Here is an 18,657-nt window from a genome sequence, read left to right as displayed (position 1 = left end):
TGTGGCAGTTACGACCAACTAGAAAGGGTAGGGTTTGCAACTGCCTAGAGCACAATATTAGTTGTTTGCAATGGATAAACAAAGCGAACTCATTTTTACTGATTCTTCTCCCCTCAGGTCCATCTTTGCAGAATATGAACAAAAGAAAAAGCTAAAGGGAATTCGTGTCCATCATTTTGTTGTTCCTCCTAAAGCTCTTGCATCTAAAATTGTGAATCCTGACAATCACTGTTACTGCAAAGACATGACTGTCTCCCAAAATTGCACTTTTGGAGGAATCCTGGATATCAGCATTTGCCAAAAGAGTAAGATCTGCAGCCCATTAAATGGGAATAAGCAATGACTGGGAACCTGCTACTAGGCCATAGCAATTCTGGGTGAACACAACTCTAAATATGATTGTTGAACAGCAAACTATACATTAGCTTAGCTTGTTTACTCTTTCTGTGACGTTTTCCAATTGGAATTTTGCTATCAGAATTCAAATGGATTTTTCAATGAGTTCTTTGTCGCTTGACAGAAGTGTTTCATAATATTATAACATTCAACCATACAATGGTACAATGGACTCACCTGATTAAAAAAGTGCTGTTGAAAAATGACCTCCATTTAACATCATTGCAACGTTGGCATGTGTGGTGCTAGGAGGTGTTAGGGATCTACGTTTATGCCCCAAATCATCAATACAGTGACTCCTAAACTCAGCCAAGTGAGAACTCTGAAGAGAACTGTAGGGTGATTGTCTAGGCTCCAATCATTAAGTGTAATTTTCATAAGCCTAAAGTCAGGTCTGAAAAAAATACCAAATTAGTTTAAAAAAAAGGGAATATAGCACAACACCCTACTTACAAAAACTCCTAAAGCCCAAAGTAAAAGTCTGCAAACACTTGTTGTGTTGACTTGTGTCAAAAAACTGGCTACTGGCTGTAACAGATGTAGTCTTCTGTTTAACTTTGTATTCCCAGATTAATGAAAATACAGCACTTTGTGTTTGCTGCCTGCCATGTGCCAAATGTCTAAGATATTTCTCTAATTATCCCCAAACATTATTGAAAGGTTGAGTATCTGGACATAGCTGTCAGCGAACACTGAGTTGAAAAAATCTCTTCTATGGAAATAAATGGCTCAGAAGCATTTATAAAAGTTGAATTAATTTGAATTTTCTAAATGATGGCTTTTCTGTCTCTGTAACTGAAGGTTCATGTAATCAAAATATCAGCAAACTTTGATGACATGAGATTTGTTTTTCAGTTCACTGGATAGTTCTCCTTTCTGTGAGTCGGGAGTAGGACTGCTGTAAGAACAGAAAAAACAATAATCAACTGCTATGTTTAAAGTGTTGGTTCTTGAGCTGTTAGGGCAATGAAAGTGAAATGCCAACAAAAGAAACCAGTTATGGCTGTATAATGTGGACTGTAGCATAGATAGGCAAAGTAGATTAAACAAGACAAAATCAAAATATTGTGGATGCTATGGAAATCTGAAATATAAACAGTGAAATGGTCATGCAGCATCTGTGGAGGGAGAAACAGGGGTAACATTTCAGGTTTATGACTTCTTGTCTCAACTGGAAAATGTGACAGATTTAACATTTTTAAGCAACAATTGAGACAGGGAAAGAAGGGGCTGGGGGCAGTGGACAAGGGACAAAAAGGATAGTCTATAATAAGGTGCATGGCAAGAGTGACTGCATGAACAGCAGAATCATTAATAGGACTTGCCATCCGAAAGAATAGAAACAATGGTTATGATGTGAAATGGTTGACCTCAATGTTGAGTCTGGAAGTTTGTAAAGTGCCCAAACGAAAGATGAGGCACTCTTCCTTGAGCTTACGTTGAGCTTCATTGGAACAGTGCAGGAGGCACTGAGGTCAGAGTGGGAATGGGGCAGAGAATTAAAATGATAAAATTAAACTCAGAGTCACACGTGTGAACTGAACAGAGACTATCAAAATTACATTTAGTCTCTCCAAAGTAGAGGAGAGTACATCGTGAGCAGTAAGCGCCGTATACTAAACTGAAAGAAGTACAAGTGAATCACTGTTTCACATGGAAGGTGTGTCTGGGATCCAGATCAGTGGGAAGGGAGGATGTGAAGGACAGGTATCACATCCCTTCTGATATATGGGAAGGTACAGTGGGAAGGAAGTGATAGAAGAGTGGACCAAAATGTTGATGGGGGTGGTGGAGCAAAGGTCCCTTTGGAATTCTGAAAGGGGATGGCAGGGGAAAATGTGTGTGGTGGTGACAGAAATGGTGGAAGATGATCCATTGAATGAGGATGGTGGTGCAGAAGAAGCTGAAGGCAAGGGGAGCCCTATCATGGTTCTGGGATGAAGGGTAAGGGGTGAGATTAGAAGAGGGTCGAGGGTTCTGGAAACTGTCAGCCACCATGAAGGGGGTTGAAGAGAAAGTAAGGCAATATTGGAAGCACTGATGTGGAAGATGACACCTTGAGAACAGATGTAATGGAGATGGAGAAACTGGGAGAATGGAATAGAGTCTTAGTAGGAAGCTGGGTGGTAGAAACTGTAATCAAAATAACTGTGGGAGCTAGTGGACTTGATTGGTGGCCTGTCCCCAGAAATGGACCTAGGGATGTTGAGGGAGGGGAGGGGAAAGTTAGAGATGGGTCATGCAAAGGTGAGGAACAGATGAAAATTGGAAGCAAAGTTGACTAAATTTTCCAGTATGAGTGAGAGCAAGAAAGGGCACCGGTATAGTCAATAATGTATCAGATGAAGAGGTGAGAGAGGGATTAGATTAGGTAAGAATCCACAACAGAACAGACTGAACTTGGTCTGGAGGATGAATGGTTTTAATGGACTGATTGGCTTTTCTCATTTTATGCTTTTTCTGATCCTTTGTTGTGTCTTTTGATAATGCAATTACATCACTTGTCTGATGGACCAGTGTCTAACTTTCATTGATTTATTAGTTTCCTTCTTCAAAATTAGTTAATGTACAGAATACGTTATAATATGACTTAAATACTGTCCTATGAGATGTTCTATTCAACTATACTGTAACTCACAACTGCTGTGTCATGTTATGTTTGAATTTCAGAGAAACCGATTTATATTTCACTCCCTCACTTTCTATATGCAAGTGATGAAATCGTGAACGCGATAGATGGGATGCATCCCAATAAGGAAGAACATGAAACCTTCCTGGATGTGGAACCTGTAAGTGATAACTTTATTTTCTTTACCTCCCTAAACTCTGGTTGAATAAATTCCAGCTTACTTCCAGAAAAAGTAGCAAAAAACTACATTTACTCTAGGGTTAAAGAATAAATTTGTAGGAAAATTACTATAACAATCCCACAGCTAAGATATTTTCCAGTCCTGGCACTTTGTTGCTGGTAAATTTACCCTACATCCTGCTTATGGTATTCATCACTAAATAAAGATTGAATTAAAAGCTTTGTGAAAATTGAGGGCCTCACAAATATTTTTCCATGTACTGTATAAATATTGTACAGGCTGTGATTGATTACAATAGCATATTTCTGAAGTAATATTTAATTAGAAACAGTATATGCTTTTCCAAAATGAATGAGGCATGCAATTTTCCACCTGGATTCACAAGTCTTAGGGATAGGCTGAGTGTCGCTTTAGCGATCAAGTTTTCTTTTTGCATCTAGGATGTTTATGAATTGGAGTTTGGTGGGGGGAGTAACTTAGACACCCCACGGAGGGGAATGAGGTGCAGGGGCATTAAAAATTCAAAAATATGAAACCTGACCATCAATCCACCCCCTTCTGGTTTTAACAGAGGTGGGCTGGAGGAGGGCCCCAAAACTGCTCCGCAGAGGTAGGGCCATCTTTTAATATGTTTATTAGCACGTCTCAAAGTTGACACCATTTTACTTTTAATAACTTTTCACCTGATTTCCCAGAGCTCAGGAAACTTGCCAGCTGAAGGGAGGTTGAACCTGAGAGAATGCTAATGAGTCTTGAAAATTGTAACAGTATAATGAAGGAAAGGAGTTCACAACGTGATATACACTCCCAGAGTGGGTTAAATTATCTCTTTACCTAATACACGCTGTTTCACATGCAATATTTTATAAATCTTTTTTCTCTGAATGATGTCTTCACAATCTCTCCCTGTTTGCAGGTCACTGGATTTACCTTGAAAGTTGCTAAACGGATACAAATCAACTTAATGCTTAAACCGGCAAAGAAAATTAAGTACGTTTGTTTTGTGTCCATTATTCAAACATATACAAATAATCAATTATACCAAAAAAAATAGTATTTTGAAATGTATTTTGAAGATAATTTAACATGCTGAAAAAAACTACCACATTTTAATAGCTTTCAGCCAGGACTTTAATTTATTATGAAAGAAATCAGGCAAATTCTAGCAATTTGCAATCATTCAGCAATAGGAATATCAACTTGCATTTATATAACATCACAAGGTGTTTCGCAGACGCAAAATCAGACAATGCAGACAATAAGCCAAAGGAGAGTGGTACCCAAAAGCTTGGTCAAAGAGGTGGGTTTTAAAGAGGGCCTTTAAGGAATAGGGGGAGATGGGGAGATGGACAGAACTCCAATGATTGAGGCTGACACTGCTAGAGGGACTGCTGCCAATGGTGTGGGGATGAAGGGAAGAGGATTATACAATGGCTGGAGTGAGTGGAATGGAGAGCTTGGGAAGGGTTGTGGAACTGGAGGAAATTACAGAGAGAAGGGAGGGGTGAGGGTGGTGTTGTTTAAGGTCATGAAAGGATTTAAATACAAGAATGACAATTTCAAATTTGAGACTTTGTGGGACTAGGAACCAGTGTAAGTCAGTGAACATGATTTATGGATCAATGCAACCACATGAAGGATAAGGTACACATAGCAGAGTATTGGAGGAACTGAAGTTTATGAAGGGAAGAGATGGTACATCAGCCAGCAGAGTACTGGAATGTATTATAATAAAGCACCACTTCACAGGCACTAAACAAAAGTTTAAGGTATTTCAAACTGCTCTACCAAGTGACAAGCTCTTGTTACAGAAACTGGATATTGCACATTTTACAAATAAAATATTTTTCTTTGTAGAATATTAAAGAATATTAAGAAGCCAATAGTTTTTCCACTTGTCTGGCTTAATGAGGTAAGGGCACTATAGCTTTACAATGGTAAACTTCTGCTTTGGTAGAGAAACAAATTAAAATGTTGATGTTATTTTATTTTCAGTTCTTAGCGATACTTAGAATCAGTTCTATAAATTAAACAAGTTTAATTAAATCATAGCTAGCAGTTTTATATAATTTCAGAAGTAAAGAATCTGAAGACATATTGCATTGATAGTGTGCCACTGTGAGGTAGCCATCGTACCATAGAGTAGTGAATTATGGAAGAAAGTGGAAGGATTAAGATGAGTGGCAGACAAATACAACATTATGGAAGTGAAGGTGGTAAAATTAACTATTTAAAAAAAGGTGAGAAATAACAAAAATATGAAGGAGGGAGCAGGAGAAAATAATCAATTAAGTAATCCTACTATATGTATTTATTTGATCTTGTGATGTGGGAACACTAGCAAGGAAGCATTTTTTGCCATTCGTAGTTGTCCTGAGGTCGTTAGAATTAACCATGCAGTTTGGCATTGGAGTCTAATATATACCAAACACAGCAGTGGCAGCTTCAATGCTAAGAGCATTGCTAGCATGATAAAGGAACTAAAGGCACTGTTGTAACTAGAAGACTATGAGATGGTAGCAATTGCAGTCTAGGCAAATTTGGGAACTAAATATAATAGATATAGGAAGTAAGTTTAACGGTGTGGATGAGGTAAATTGAATTATTAATAATCATCGTGGGGGAGAAAGGATGGATCAGTGTTAATGTAATTAATAGATGGAATCACTATGGAAACAGTTTAGGAACAGAAAAGGATTCAAATACTGGTGGGGTTATTTTACAAGTTTCCTGAATGTAAAGACTTAATGGCCTGAATTTTCAGCTCGGTGGGCGGGCGCGATCAGTGGGCCTGGGAGCAGTCGGGAAACGGACCGCTGACTGCGATTGGCCCCTGTCTGCGGTTTCATGCTGGTTGGCCCTTAATTGGCTGATGTGATCAGTGCTGCCAGGGTGGAGGCAGAAGGAGGGCGAGCACTGAAGTCAGCGCGGGTGCCATGGAGCTGCCTCAGCGAGCTGAAGAAATTAAATACAAAAAATAAAAATTTTAAAAACTGGGAAAAAATGCCCATACATCAGACACAGTCACCTGAACATATGCAACATGAAAATTCTGTCCAGACATTTTTTTTTAATTTAATGACGGACACCTCATCTCACCCTTGGATGAGGTTTCCTGAAAAATGCAAAAGCTGCCTGGCCAATTTGCCTGCCCACCAACCGTAAGGTTGGACGGGCAGCAAAAAATCCCAATCAATTGTGCCGTTAATGGACTTAATAGCCCTCTGGATTGTTGGCGGGCGCGTGGTGACCAAAATATCATGTGAACAGTGCACAGTGACGTCATTGCGCGCTATTTTACACTCGAGCGAGTTGAGCCCACACCCGCATGCTGAGGGAAAAATTCTGCCCAATGTGTGTATATACAAATCAAAGAGGCCTGTAAGAAAAGATTATTAAAACAACATGGATAACAAGAGCACAATCGGAAAAGGAATATGTTTATTGACTGCGTTGAAGATCAGTCACCAAAGCAATGAGTCTTCAGCCCAATTTGGGAGCAGGTGACACTCAAGTTACTTCTGAGCAATTAGCTAGAAATAGTTAACAATCTCAAGGCAGCATCTTGGGAAATGGGATCATAATATGGTTACGCTCGCTAGTGGGCTTGAAAGAAAAAAACGGAAGATCACAAACCAGTTTTGTTTGTAGTTAAACAAGGGGTGAGGGTGGGAGAAGTTGGCAGTTGCTAAATTTACAAACCAAGGGGAGAATTTTCTCCATGTCAGGTGGGCTGTGTGGGAGCGGGCATGGGCGGGCACGAACCCGATTGCTGCCTGCTAATTAAGGCCCACCCAGCGTAGCTCATGACTCCCAAGGATAGTGAGAGTGGGCGGGCGGCGGCAGGCGTGCACTGACTGCTGGGTCCAATGGTGACCCAGCGGCTTGTTTTAATGAAGGCCTGGCAGCCTTTGCCAGGCTGCTCATAATAGCCAGGAGAAGAGCACATCAGAGGGGTAATGTGCATCATGCAAATCCAGAGGATAGGCCAATGGGGCAGGCCAGGCCAGAGAGTAGGGCAGCAGGGCAGTGTGCCCCTTATTTCTCAGACGAGTGCCTATCTGCCCTCCTGGAGGAGGTAGCAGCATGGCAGGAGGTCCTTCTTCCGAGGGACGGGAGGTGGAGGCTTCTCCACCTGACCAAACGTGTATGAGAGGAGGTGGCCGAGAGCGTGAGCTCCCATGATGTGGTGCGGCGCACATGGGTCCAGTGCCGCAAAAGATTCAACGATCTCCTGCACTCAGGAAGGGTGAGTAGCATGTTGCCTCAGGTCACTTAATGCAGCCATCCCCCTTTCCCCCAAACCCTCCCACACCACACCCCCGTCAACTCTGAGTACAGTCACATCATTGAATCCCTCACGGCACGTATCCCTCGCTGGGTGTGCCAGCAGAGATTGCCCATGCTCAGTTCACCCTGAGAGGGTTGAGCTAGGATGTGTTCTGCATCCGCAGCATGTGTGACACTGACACCCAGAGTATAGAATGGGGGTGAAAATCAAGGATCTGCACCTAGGCAGAGTGCTGGAACTGGGAAGCATGTCAAAGTCAGGTTGCTAACATGCTGGGAGGAGAGCCCTTCCAGTTGGCGGGGCACCAATCCATTTTCTGGTCTTTGTGCTCCACATGCTTGTGCCTCCTTGCTTAGCAAAGTAACACCTTGTGGTGCCACATGTGAAGGAGGCAGCATTTGGCCAATGGGCGGGGTGGGGGGTTGGTCAGCCCTGGCTTGTTTGGGTGAGTGTGGGGTAGCTGCGGGGTGATGAAGAACTGGAGTCCTGCAATGTCCCACTCTGGCTGGGTTGGCAGGGATGCGATGGGAATTCAGGTGCAGGCTGGACAAATCAATGATCCTCTCTCCTTCTCAGGAGAAGACTGTGCACAATTCCGCAGAACGGATGTGGACTGGTGGAGGCCAGGCCCAGTTGACGATCCTAACACCCTTTGAGCAGCAGGCCATGGATCTGGAGAGGCTCCATGCCCCCAGGTCCACCGGTGGCAGTGAGGCTTGGGGAGGTATGTTTGGCGAGCACTCAGGTCACCACATGTGTCCCAAAAGCCATGGCACTGCTGAATGCTCCGTGATTGAAGTTAGCAACATGTGTTGACCATTGATTATGGAAGGATGAGCGTATAATGATCTGGGGGAGCGGTATGCAAATTGACATTGTCTGCAATGTAACTAACCAAATGTCCTTGTTCTTTCTTTCAGCATCACTGGAGCAGGGCTGGGAGGAGGAGGCAGAGGGCCCACCTCTCACATGAGGCTCCAGAGGAAATCCACTCACCAGCGTCACACCATCTCAGCCAGGCAGGCACCAGCGCAGATATTAGCACCTCAATGGGAATTAGATCTTCAGCCAGTGCCCCGGGGCACGGCGGTGAGGGCACTTCACACTCGCTTGAGGTGCGGGCAGAGACAGAGACTGCCTAGGGCGCCGGCAGTCGGAGGACTGCTGGGGACCAGGTACATACTCAGTCAGTGGCTGATGATGTGCCTCTGGAGTTGTCCGTGAGGCAGCAAACGCTGGAAGTGCAGCAGGGTATGCGGGACGACTTGGCGGAGATACATGAGGCTATGAGTGGGATGGTGCCTGTGCTTAAGGAATCCACATAGAGTATCACCAATGCAATGAGCCTCATAGCCGAGCGCCATGCTTCCTCCATGGAGAGAGTGGCAGCTCTCATCCGGAGGCTTCTCCAGGACAACAATCAGGGCTTCCTGGGATTGCGATCGAACCTGCAAGGCCTCACAGTGGTATTGACCTCAGCTGGTTATTGCCTGTATGGGAGATGATTTGAGCACCAAGTATCCCAGCTCAGTGCCCATCCGTCTACGGTAAGCAGAGGGGACCGAAGTGACCTCGCATTAGTGCAGCAGCTGCCTGTCATCTTTGCGGGCTCCAAATGAGGGCAGCAGGCCCTCCACCCCTCTGCCAGTGACCGTGGCATCTGATGAGGCTATGGCCACTGGGGATGGCCAACTGTGGAACTGGCTGCTCCCTCCCAGGCAGGGCCATCAAAGGCTCCACGGGCCAGAGGACATCTGCCAAGGTCATTGAGGCCAACAGGACAGCAGAGTGAGCAGGCTGTCTCAGATGCCAGTGCCAGCAAGGGGACAGCACCTAGATGGAGCACCCATAATATAAATTTAAGGCACATTAGGCAAACCACGGGTTTCTCACTGGTGCTTTTATGTTGGCTCATGTAGTTTATTGAAGACTTGGTGTGATGTCCAACACCTTTTTTTTTGGTTTATGAAGTTACATTTGTTCCCTCAATAAATCTTAACATGTTGCCATGCCTCAGGGTGATTCCTTACTTCTGCAGGTGTATGGAAAGCCAAGATGTTATGAGCGAGTTGTTTGACATTGAGCTTTTTTGACAAGGGCCTTAGTTAATGTTAGTATCCAGGCAGATTTAGCACTCAGGTATCAAGCATGGAGCCTGCAGCCCTGGCGTGTGTTGAAGGTCCATCTGTGCTGTGCTAGCTGAAGCTTCTTTGGATTAAAGCCTCCAAGGTATCCCTAACTCCCTGGAGTATGCCTGGGTCAGCGACTACCCACTCAGCATTCTCCTGTGCATGCTCATCCTCGGACTCACTGCTGGACTCATCGTGTGCACCCAGAGCCATTGCATCTACACCTTCCTTGTCCACTGTGTCACCCCTTTCCAGCGCCAGGTTGTGGAGAGCACAACAGGCAACCACTATCAGGGTCACACCATCTGGGGGGTACTGGAGTACGCCCCCTGAGCGGTCCAGACATCGGAAGCACATCTTGAGAAGACCAATGGTTCTCTCCACCACAGCCCTTGTGGTGCCCTGGCTCCTAATGTAGTGCTCCTCAGTTTCTGTTCTTGGATGGCGGAGAGGTGTCATGAGCCACCTTCTGAGGGGATAGCCCTTGTCACCCAACAGCCATCTATCCAGCCGGGCCAGAGCACTGAAGAGCCCCAGCACCTGGGAGTGTCTGAGGATGTAGGTGTTGTGGGAGCTGCCTGGGTACTTTGCACAGACTTGCAGGATCTGCATCCTGTGATCACACACTATCAGCACGTTCATGGAGTGGAAGCCCTTCCTGTTGACGAAGGCACCGGGCTCACCTGCTGGTGCCTTGATGGCCACATGTGTACTGTCTATTGTACCCTGGACGTGGGGGAAGCCAGCAATGGCCGTGAAGCCTCTGGTTTGCTGTGCCTGACTGGCTTTGTCCCAGGGTAGAGGATGAAGGTCAATGCACGCCTGAACAGAGTGTCTGTAACCTGCTCGACACAAGTGTGGACAGTTGATTGGGAGACACTGCAAAGATCACCCACCAACTCCCTGGATAGAGATGGAGGTATAGAAGTTGAGGCCAGCTGTGACCTTTAGAGCCACTGGCATCGGGTGCCCACCCACACAGTTTGCAGAGATCTCAGGGCCTATCATCTGACAGATGGAGGTGATTGTCTCCCTTGAGAGACAGAGCCTTCTTTGGCACTGTACCTTAGACATATTGAGGTAGCTACATTGCTGCCTGTATATCCTGGCAGCAGGATAGTGACGTCTTCTGCGGCCCCTTGTGCCTTGAATGTCCTGTTGGCCCTGCACCCCTCATGCTTGCACCTCTCCTCCCAAAGGTGGCTCCCCTGGAGGCTGAATGTGGACTCCTGGCTTCCTCCCCACTCTGGCCCTCCCTTCCCCCTCAGAGGAGGTGCCTCCAGTGAAAAGCACAACTTCCATTCCCAGGCTAAGGGAAGGCTTCCTGAAAGCTGCAGGCCCCAAAAATGATCTTTTCTGTAGAGTCCTGACCTTTTACTCCTGCCAAAGCAGCTGAATTTTGAAGTATTCCTGCTCACACGGGCAAGTATCAGTAACTTTCACACTTAAGTATCTGACAGATAACTTTCATGACCCCACTCACCCCTCTTATCCCACCCATGGATGAGGTTTATACAAGTGTCTCCTACCTGCCTGCCCGTTGCACCCATGCGACGTGCTGGAGATCGCACGGGCCCTGAAAAATTGCAGTCAATTGCTGCCTCAAGGGCCTTAACTGGGTGACAAATTAACGGCGGGGCCACACCTGAGAACATCGTGCACCCGCCCACCTAAATATCGTGATGGCGCACAGTGACGTTGGGATGCTCGCCTGACATCACCGCGCGTTATTTTACATGTCAGTGTGCGGGGCCCGCACCCACACACCAATGGGAAAATTCTGGCCCAAGACTAGAATTTATTCATAGAGGTGACTAGAAAACAAACACACATTCCTGATGCAATATTCTTAATGCAGTGGCTATTGCAGGGCGAGTGTAGATTGTTGACTTTTTTTCTCATAGTTACCCCAAACCACTTTGGTTTCCAGAACTTAAGTTTGAAACTTTCATTGTTAGCATAAAAACACTAGAATTCTTTAATAAATTGGGAAAGGGCTGATAAAACAGTCAACTTTTCTTTCAATTAATTAATTCAAAGTTACATTTTATCTGCTGTCAGAGATCGGAGAAGAGCACCATACATGTGTTTAATTCTACATCCCCAGAGCTCTGCATTCCTTAATTAAATGCGGTCCAGTGGGACAGCATAATTCACGTAAACTCCAGGCTCACACCCTCCAAACACAATGGGCAGAATTTTCTGCCTGTCGGGCAGGGGAGCCGATCCCCGCTGGAGAAGCGGGCCCCACCGCCATTTTATGTGGGCGGGCCAATTAAGGCCCACCCAGCTGACATCCGGTGGGAAGTGCTATGCACTCCCTATGCGGGCAGGGGTGTTCCCCAATGCGAGAGTGCGCTCTTTCGCGCATGGGCACTAAAGAGCGCACATCTCCCTGAGGCTAAGTGCTGCCTCAGGGAGATCGCTTCCACTTTGAAAAAGATTAAAAATAGAAAAAAAAATTCCCTAACATGTCCACCTCATGGGACATGTTCATAATTTATATAATAACTTTATTAAACTTTTTAAAACCCTGGTGGATGAGGTTTCATGTTTTATCTAATCCCCGCCGGGGCTCCTGGCCTGCCCGCCAACCTTAAATTTGGGCGGGCAGGCCCTTTAATTGTTTAAATCATCCTGTCAATAGCCTCAATTGGCCATTTTCGGGTCAGCGGGTGGGCAGCTGATTTTGCGGTCCCCCCCGCCTTCCTGAAAATTTAAATAGGGTGCGGTGACGTCGGGGGTTCCGCCCAATGTCATCCCGCATCATTTTATGCATTGGCGAGCGGGCCCCACCCCCAATTTTGCCCAATATCACCATCACCGACAGGATAATTGCACTTTTAGTGCCATCCTATTATGGATTTGGAAGGGTAGATACGGTGAAACTATTTACTCTGGTGGGGAGTTCGGAACAAGGGGGCATAACTTTAAAATTAAATGTAGGCCATTCAGGGGTGATGTCAGAAAGCCCTTCCTCACACAAAAGGTAGTGGAAATCTGGAACTCTCCCCGCCAAAAAGCTGTTGCAGGTAGATCAATTGAAAATTTCAAAACTGAAATTGATAGATTGATAGGTTAAGCAAGGGTATTAAGGGTTGCAGAATGAAGGTGGATAGACTTGCTGTTTTGCAATCCAACTCCCTAAAGCCTATATGCTTTGATACCTTTGGCTAACAAAAACCTATCAATCTCAGATTTAAAATTAACAATTGATTTAGCATAAATTGCTGTTTACGGAACAGAGCTCTGAACTTTTCCCATGCTTTCATTGTAGAAGTGTTTCTTAATTTGACTCCTGAAAGATCTGGCTTTAATTTACAGACTGTGCCCCTAGATCCAGACTTTCCAACCAGTGGAAATAGTTTTACTCTCTCAGCCCTATCTATTCCCCTTAATATCTCAAAACTTTGATCAAATCACCTTGTAAATTCCAGGGAATACATTCCAAGTTTGTTTAATTTCTCCTCATAATTTAACCCTTGGAGTCCAGATCTCATTCTGGTAAATCTTTGCTGCATTCTAACATTCCAAGGCCACTGGATCTTTCCTAAGGTGTGTGCTCAGAACTGTTCATGGTGCTCTAGTTGTGGTCTAACCAGGGCTTTTAGTAGCTGAAGCATGATTTCTACGCCTAGTATTCTAGTCCTCTTGATATAAAGGCCAGCATGACATTAGCCGTTTTGATTATTTTCTGTACCTGTTCATGGCATTTTAATGATCTATGTACCTGGACCCTTGAGTCATTTTAGACATCCACTAGTGTTGTGGACAAAAACCATTCAGAGTCCGGAGTAGGCAAAAAGTAGGACATTTTTATCACAAGCAGAAGTCTGTTCGCTGACCCTCCCTGCAGGCTTGTAATAAAGATTTCCTACTTTCAGCTTGCTTCAGACTCTGGGTGGTTTTTGTCCACAACTAGTTTTTAAACATTTATAAAGTATCTTTTTCTGTTTGTTTTAGTTCCAAAGTGACTGACTTTACATTTGCCTACATCAAAGTCCATTTGCCACAGTGTCCATCCATTTTGTCGATCTATATCTACTTGTAGTTTTAAGTGTCCTTCTACATTATTTACAATGCTGACCATCTTTGTGTCATTGGAAAATTTGGATACTTGGCTTTCTATTCTATCACCTAACTTATTAACAAATATAACGAATAGTGAGGCCCTAACACAGATTCTTTTGGGACTTCATCAGTCACACCCTGCCAATTAGAGTCCCTAAACATTGTCCCTGCTCTCTGTCTCCTGGTTCATTTTCTAGTCAGGCTAATAATTTGTCTTCAATTCAATGGACATCAGCTTTAATTAACAGTTTCTTACAAAAGGACTTTATTAAATGTCTTCTAGAAGTCCTTATAAATAACATCCTTAGACATTCCCCTGTCCACTGCTTCAGTCACCTTTTCAAAAAAACTCAGTCAGCTTCATCAGACATGACCGGCCCTTTATAAATCCATGCTGGCTCTCTCTGATCAGCTGAAAATTTTCAAGGTGTTGAGTTACCCTATCCTTAATTATAGACTCTAGCAATTTCTTGACAACAAATGTTAGGCTAGCTGATCTATCATTCTCTGATTTCCTTTTGTCAGCCTTCTTAAATAATGGAGTGACATGCACAATTTTCCAATCTAAAGGAGTGTCCCCAAATCAGAGAACTTTGGAAGACTAAAGTTGGGACAGATTGCAATGTTCTCGCCTGCTTCCTTTGATACCATGAGATGGAAACCATTTGGTTCTGGAAAAAAAAAAATCTGGAAAAACTCAGCAGTCTGATAGCATCTGCCGAGAGGAACACAGTTAACATTTCGAGTCCGAATGACTCATCATCAGAACTAAGGAAAAAAAGAAAAGAGGTGAAATATAAGCTGGTTTAAGGTGGAGTGGGTCAGGTAGAGCTGGATAGAGGGCCAGTGATAGGTGGAGATTGCCAAAAGATGTCATAGACAAAAGGACAAAGAGGTGTTGACGGTGGTGATATTATCTAAGAAATGTGCTAATGGGGACATTAAGGGTAGAAAGCGGGACCAGCAAGGTACAGATAGCCGTAGTGGGGGTGGGGTGGGGGGATCGAAATAGGCTAAAAGGTAGAGATAAAACAATGGATGGAAATACATTTAAAAATAATGGAAATAGGTGGGAAAAGAAAATTATATATAAATTATTGGAAAAAGGGGGATCGGAAAGGGGGTGGGGATGGAGGGGAGAGTTCATGATCTAAAATTGTTGAACTCAGTATTCAGTCTGGAAGGCTGTAAAGTGCCTAGTCGGAAGATGAGGTGCTGTTCCTCCAGTTTGCGTTGAGCTTCACTGGAACATTGCAGCAGGCCAAGGACGGACATGTGGGCATGAGAGCAGGGTGGTGTGTTGAAAAGGCAATCGACAGGGAGGTCTGGATCATGCTTGCAGACAGACCAAAGGTGTTCCACAAAGCGGTCACCCAGTCTGCGTTTGGTCTCTCCAATGTAGAGGAAACTGCATTGGGAGCAGTGAATGCAGTAGACTAAATTGAGGGAAGTGCAAGTGAAATACTGCTTCACTTGAAAGGAGTGTTTGAACCCTTGGACAGTGAGGAGGGGGCAAGTAAATGGGCAGGTGTTGCACCTTCTGTGGTCGCATGGAAAGGTGCCGTGGGACGGGGCTGAGGTGTAGGGGGTGATGGAGGAGTGGACTAGATTGTTCCAGAGGGAATGACCCCTGTGGAATGCCGCCAGTGGGGGAGAAGGGAAGATGTGTTTGGTGGTGGCATCATGCTGGAGTTGGCGGAAATGGCGGAGAATGATCCTCTGAATGCAGAGGCCGGTGCGGTGATAAGTGAGGACAAGGGGGACCCGATCATGATTCTGGGAGGGAGACGAAGGTTTGAGGGCGGATGCGCGGGAGATGAGCCGGACACGGTTGAGGACCCTGTCAACCACTGTGGTTGGAAAACCTCGGTTAAGGAAGAAGGAAGACATGTCAGAGGAACTGTTTTTGAAAGTGGCATCATCAGAACAGATGCGACGGAGGCAAAGGAACTGAGAGAATGGGATTGTCTCCTTACAGGAAGCGGGGTGTGAGGAGCTGTAGTCAAGGTGGTTGTGGGAATCAGTAGGCTTGTAATGAATATGGTTCTGGAGATTTGTCACTCTTCAGTGCCATTCTTTTCTTCATTATTGTTATTTTGTTTACATTAATGTTGCTGAGCCTCCTCTCCTTGATTCAATATTAGCTTCCTTGGGATATCTGATATGTTGTCCTCCTCTTCTGCAGTGAATACATGTGCAAACTCAGTATTCAGTATGTCTGCCACTTCCTTATTTTCATTGTTATTATCACCATTATCGGTCTTCAAGGCTGCTGACCGTCCTCTTTTTCCTTATATACTTGTAATTTATTGTCTGTTGATTTGGATATCCCTTGCAAGTTTCTTTGCTTATTCCTAGTCCTGTCATACATCCTTTACTGTTCTTTTTATGTTTCTTATTTTCCGGATCTGTGCTTTCTTTGCATCTTGTATGCTTTGGTGGAGTTAAGATGCAGATCAGCTGTGATTTAATTGACTGGCTTGAGGTCTGAATAGCCTACTCCTATTCTTACGTTTGAACTGAGTTGTGGAATTAGTAGAATTTATTTGCACTTTTACTTGCTGCCTTTACTGATAGAAGCTGATGCTATTGGGTAGGATTTTTAGTTAGGCAGGTGTGCACAATCAGCGGGCCCGGGAGCAGCTGGGGAACGGGCTGCTGACTGCGATTGCCCCCTGACCGCGATTTCATGCTGGCTGGCCAGTTAACGGTCAGCTAGGGTGAAACGTGCGCTGAAATGCTCAGCGCTGCAGGGAGGGCAGGCGCTGACGAAAGCGTGGGCGTGGGAGAGCGCAGGATGAAAGCTCCCTGAAGGCAAAGAGCTTCCTCAGGGAACTGAAGAATTTAAAAGCAATTAATAAGATTTGAAAACACAGAAAAAAAATGTCCATGCATCAGAATCGGTCATCTGAACACATACACGATGAAAATTCTGTCCAAACATTTTAATTTTTTTAGTTTAATAACGGGAACCTCATTCCACCCTTGGATGAGGTTTCATCAAAAATGCAAAGTCCACCTGGCAGTTTTCTCCATCCACCAACCATAAGGTTGGACGGACCACAAAGATATGGAACTTTAATCAGCTTAATTGCCCTCTTAACTGTCGGCGGGCGCACTTCCGATTTTTGCGTGCACCCGCCGACCTAAATATCGCGCGGGATGACGTCAGGACACTCTCCTGAAGTCAATAAGCACTATTTTACACTCGAGCAGGTCAGGCATGTGCCCGCATGTTAAGCTAAAAATTCTGCCCATAATGTGCAATATATAGAGAAAGTTCTGAATTTCTTTTTAATCCCAGACAGGAACCATTGATGATGAAACTGCAAAAATGTTCAGGGATTCTCTAACAACACCCGTGACAGCACTCGGTATTGTCCAGTTAACCCTGATATGTATTGGAAGCCTGCTTTTCCTTTCATGTTCAATTGCTCTTTGTAGTATTTCACAGGTAAGCAGAAAATATTCTTATATAACTGTTACCAGTGTGAGACTAAAGTTATGATTTTGGCCTATTTCAAAAGTAGTCAGGAATGCCAGGACAGAGAAACAACATTTTGAAAAAATATAGAAGTTACTTTGAAGATGTAAACACAATATTCAAATGTCCATGATGAAGGATGTTCAGAAATACATCTTTTAGGAGGGCCCTATCGCTTGGAAACCCAAGTTGATCACAAAAACATCAAAAGTTGATTAAGACTAATTGAGGTGTTATCTGTACTCCTTCCTGCTCTCACATGTGGTTGCTTGTTGTAGCACCAGTGCTAAAAGTCACATGAAGTAGACGAGGAAGTACAACTCACATTGACAAATATAAGCACACTGTGCAAGGATAGCTTTCTTGACTTTATCACAAATGATAAGCATTCATCGCAATTTAAGAATACGAGTTAGTGAGTGGGGTAATGGTCACAGTGCCAATGCTCAAAAATGAGGAACATGATATGACTGCAATGCTGTGCAGTGTAGAATGGGAAAATGTGCAACTATCTGCTCTGATGAATAGAGATACCAATTATCTTCTTGCCAACTCATGGGTGTTGATGTTACTGCAAATGTTTCCTCCTGCCTTGCTTAGCGTTATAGTTAATCGGTCATAGAATCAGCTATCACCTTGTATATAGTGATTGGTTTTGACACATTAGCCATTCAAAATAGTGAAGTCAGAAATGTTATATTTATTGTGGAATATGGATGGGATATAGCTAGGAGGGTCAATGTTCTCTTGGTTAAAATGGTTTGACATGCAAGGATCCCAGCATGTTCATTAAAGGTCTCAAATCCAACGAAGGAAAAATCACACTATAAACTTCCATTTGATTAAAATGGAGGATCCGCTCTCTTCCCATTGGGGGGCACGAGTTGATGGATTCTCAAATTAGTTTCAGTTATTTGACCCACAGGATTATTGCAAATCATTGTGGTGGATAGAGTACCAAACATGCTTCTACATTTGTAGAACTGCAAAAATAATTTTTTTGTTTTATTTTGTTTCGAAAGACAAATAACCCATGAATCAGAATGGGATGAAGTGGTTCTGAAAAAGTGTGCAAATGAGACAACAAAGAAGAATTTTGGAATGGAAAAAATTTAACCCTGCTTGATGTATTGAACATGATGAACAAATAAACCTCTGGTTTGAATATCTACAGAGTAATCTACGTGTAGAGAAGATTGCTAAATTTTGTTAATGTTAATTTTCAGTGGCAATCGACCAACATTAGCAATGCACTTAAAGCACTTTTTATTTTAAGTTCTGTGAGTTGTTGTGGGGGAGAGGGAGAATGGGAAGAGTGGGAACGTAATGTATTTTTGGGAACTGCTTCAGTCATCATATAGCATACTTTCATCAAAGCAATCACCCCACCAACAACACAGGAGCTTCAAGGCCTCTGTAAAGAAAACATTGCACAAAATATGAAATCCTTATATCAAGCATTGCGTAGAAAAGTAG

The 18,657-nt window shown here is 44.0% G+C and overlaps 1 protein-coding gene across 1 annotated transcript in view; it reads left to right on the top strand.

Annotated features, from left to right (window-relative positions):
• Positions 1-18,350, top strand: part of cd36 (CD36 molecule (thrombospondin receptor)) — a 36,252-nt gene extending 17,902 nt beyond the window's left edge. Inside the window, exons 8-13 of the mRNA XM_041203119.1 lie at positions 118-305; positions 3,067-3,185; positions 4,123-4,196; positions 5,064-5,118; positions 17,002-17,151; positions 18,204-18,350. Coding sequence (XP_041059053.1) covers positions 118-305; positions 3,067-3,185; positions 4,123-4,196; positions 5,064-5,118; positions 17,002-17,151; positions 18,204-18,218 — 601 coding nt within the window. The 3' untranslated portion in view covers positions 18,219-18,350. The remainder of the gene's footprint in view (positions 1-117; positions 306-3,066; positions 3,186-4,122; positions 4,197-5,063; positions 5,119-17,001; positions 17,152-18,203) is intronic.
• Positions 18,351-18,657: the final 307 nt, after the last annotated feature.

Source organism: Carcharodon carcharias, chromosome 13, assembly GCF_017639515.1.
Source record: "Carcharodon carcharias isolate sCarCar2 chromosome 13, sCarCar2.pri, whole genome shotgun sequence".
NCBI classification, from domain to species: domain Eukaryota; kingdom Metazoa; phylum Chordata; class Chondrichthyes; order Lamniformes; family Lamnidae; genus Carcharodon; species Carcharodon carcharias.
The sequence above is the reverse complement of the archived record's forward strand: the minus strand, read 5'-3'. Positions and strand labels throughout refer to the sequence as shown.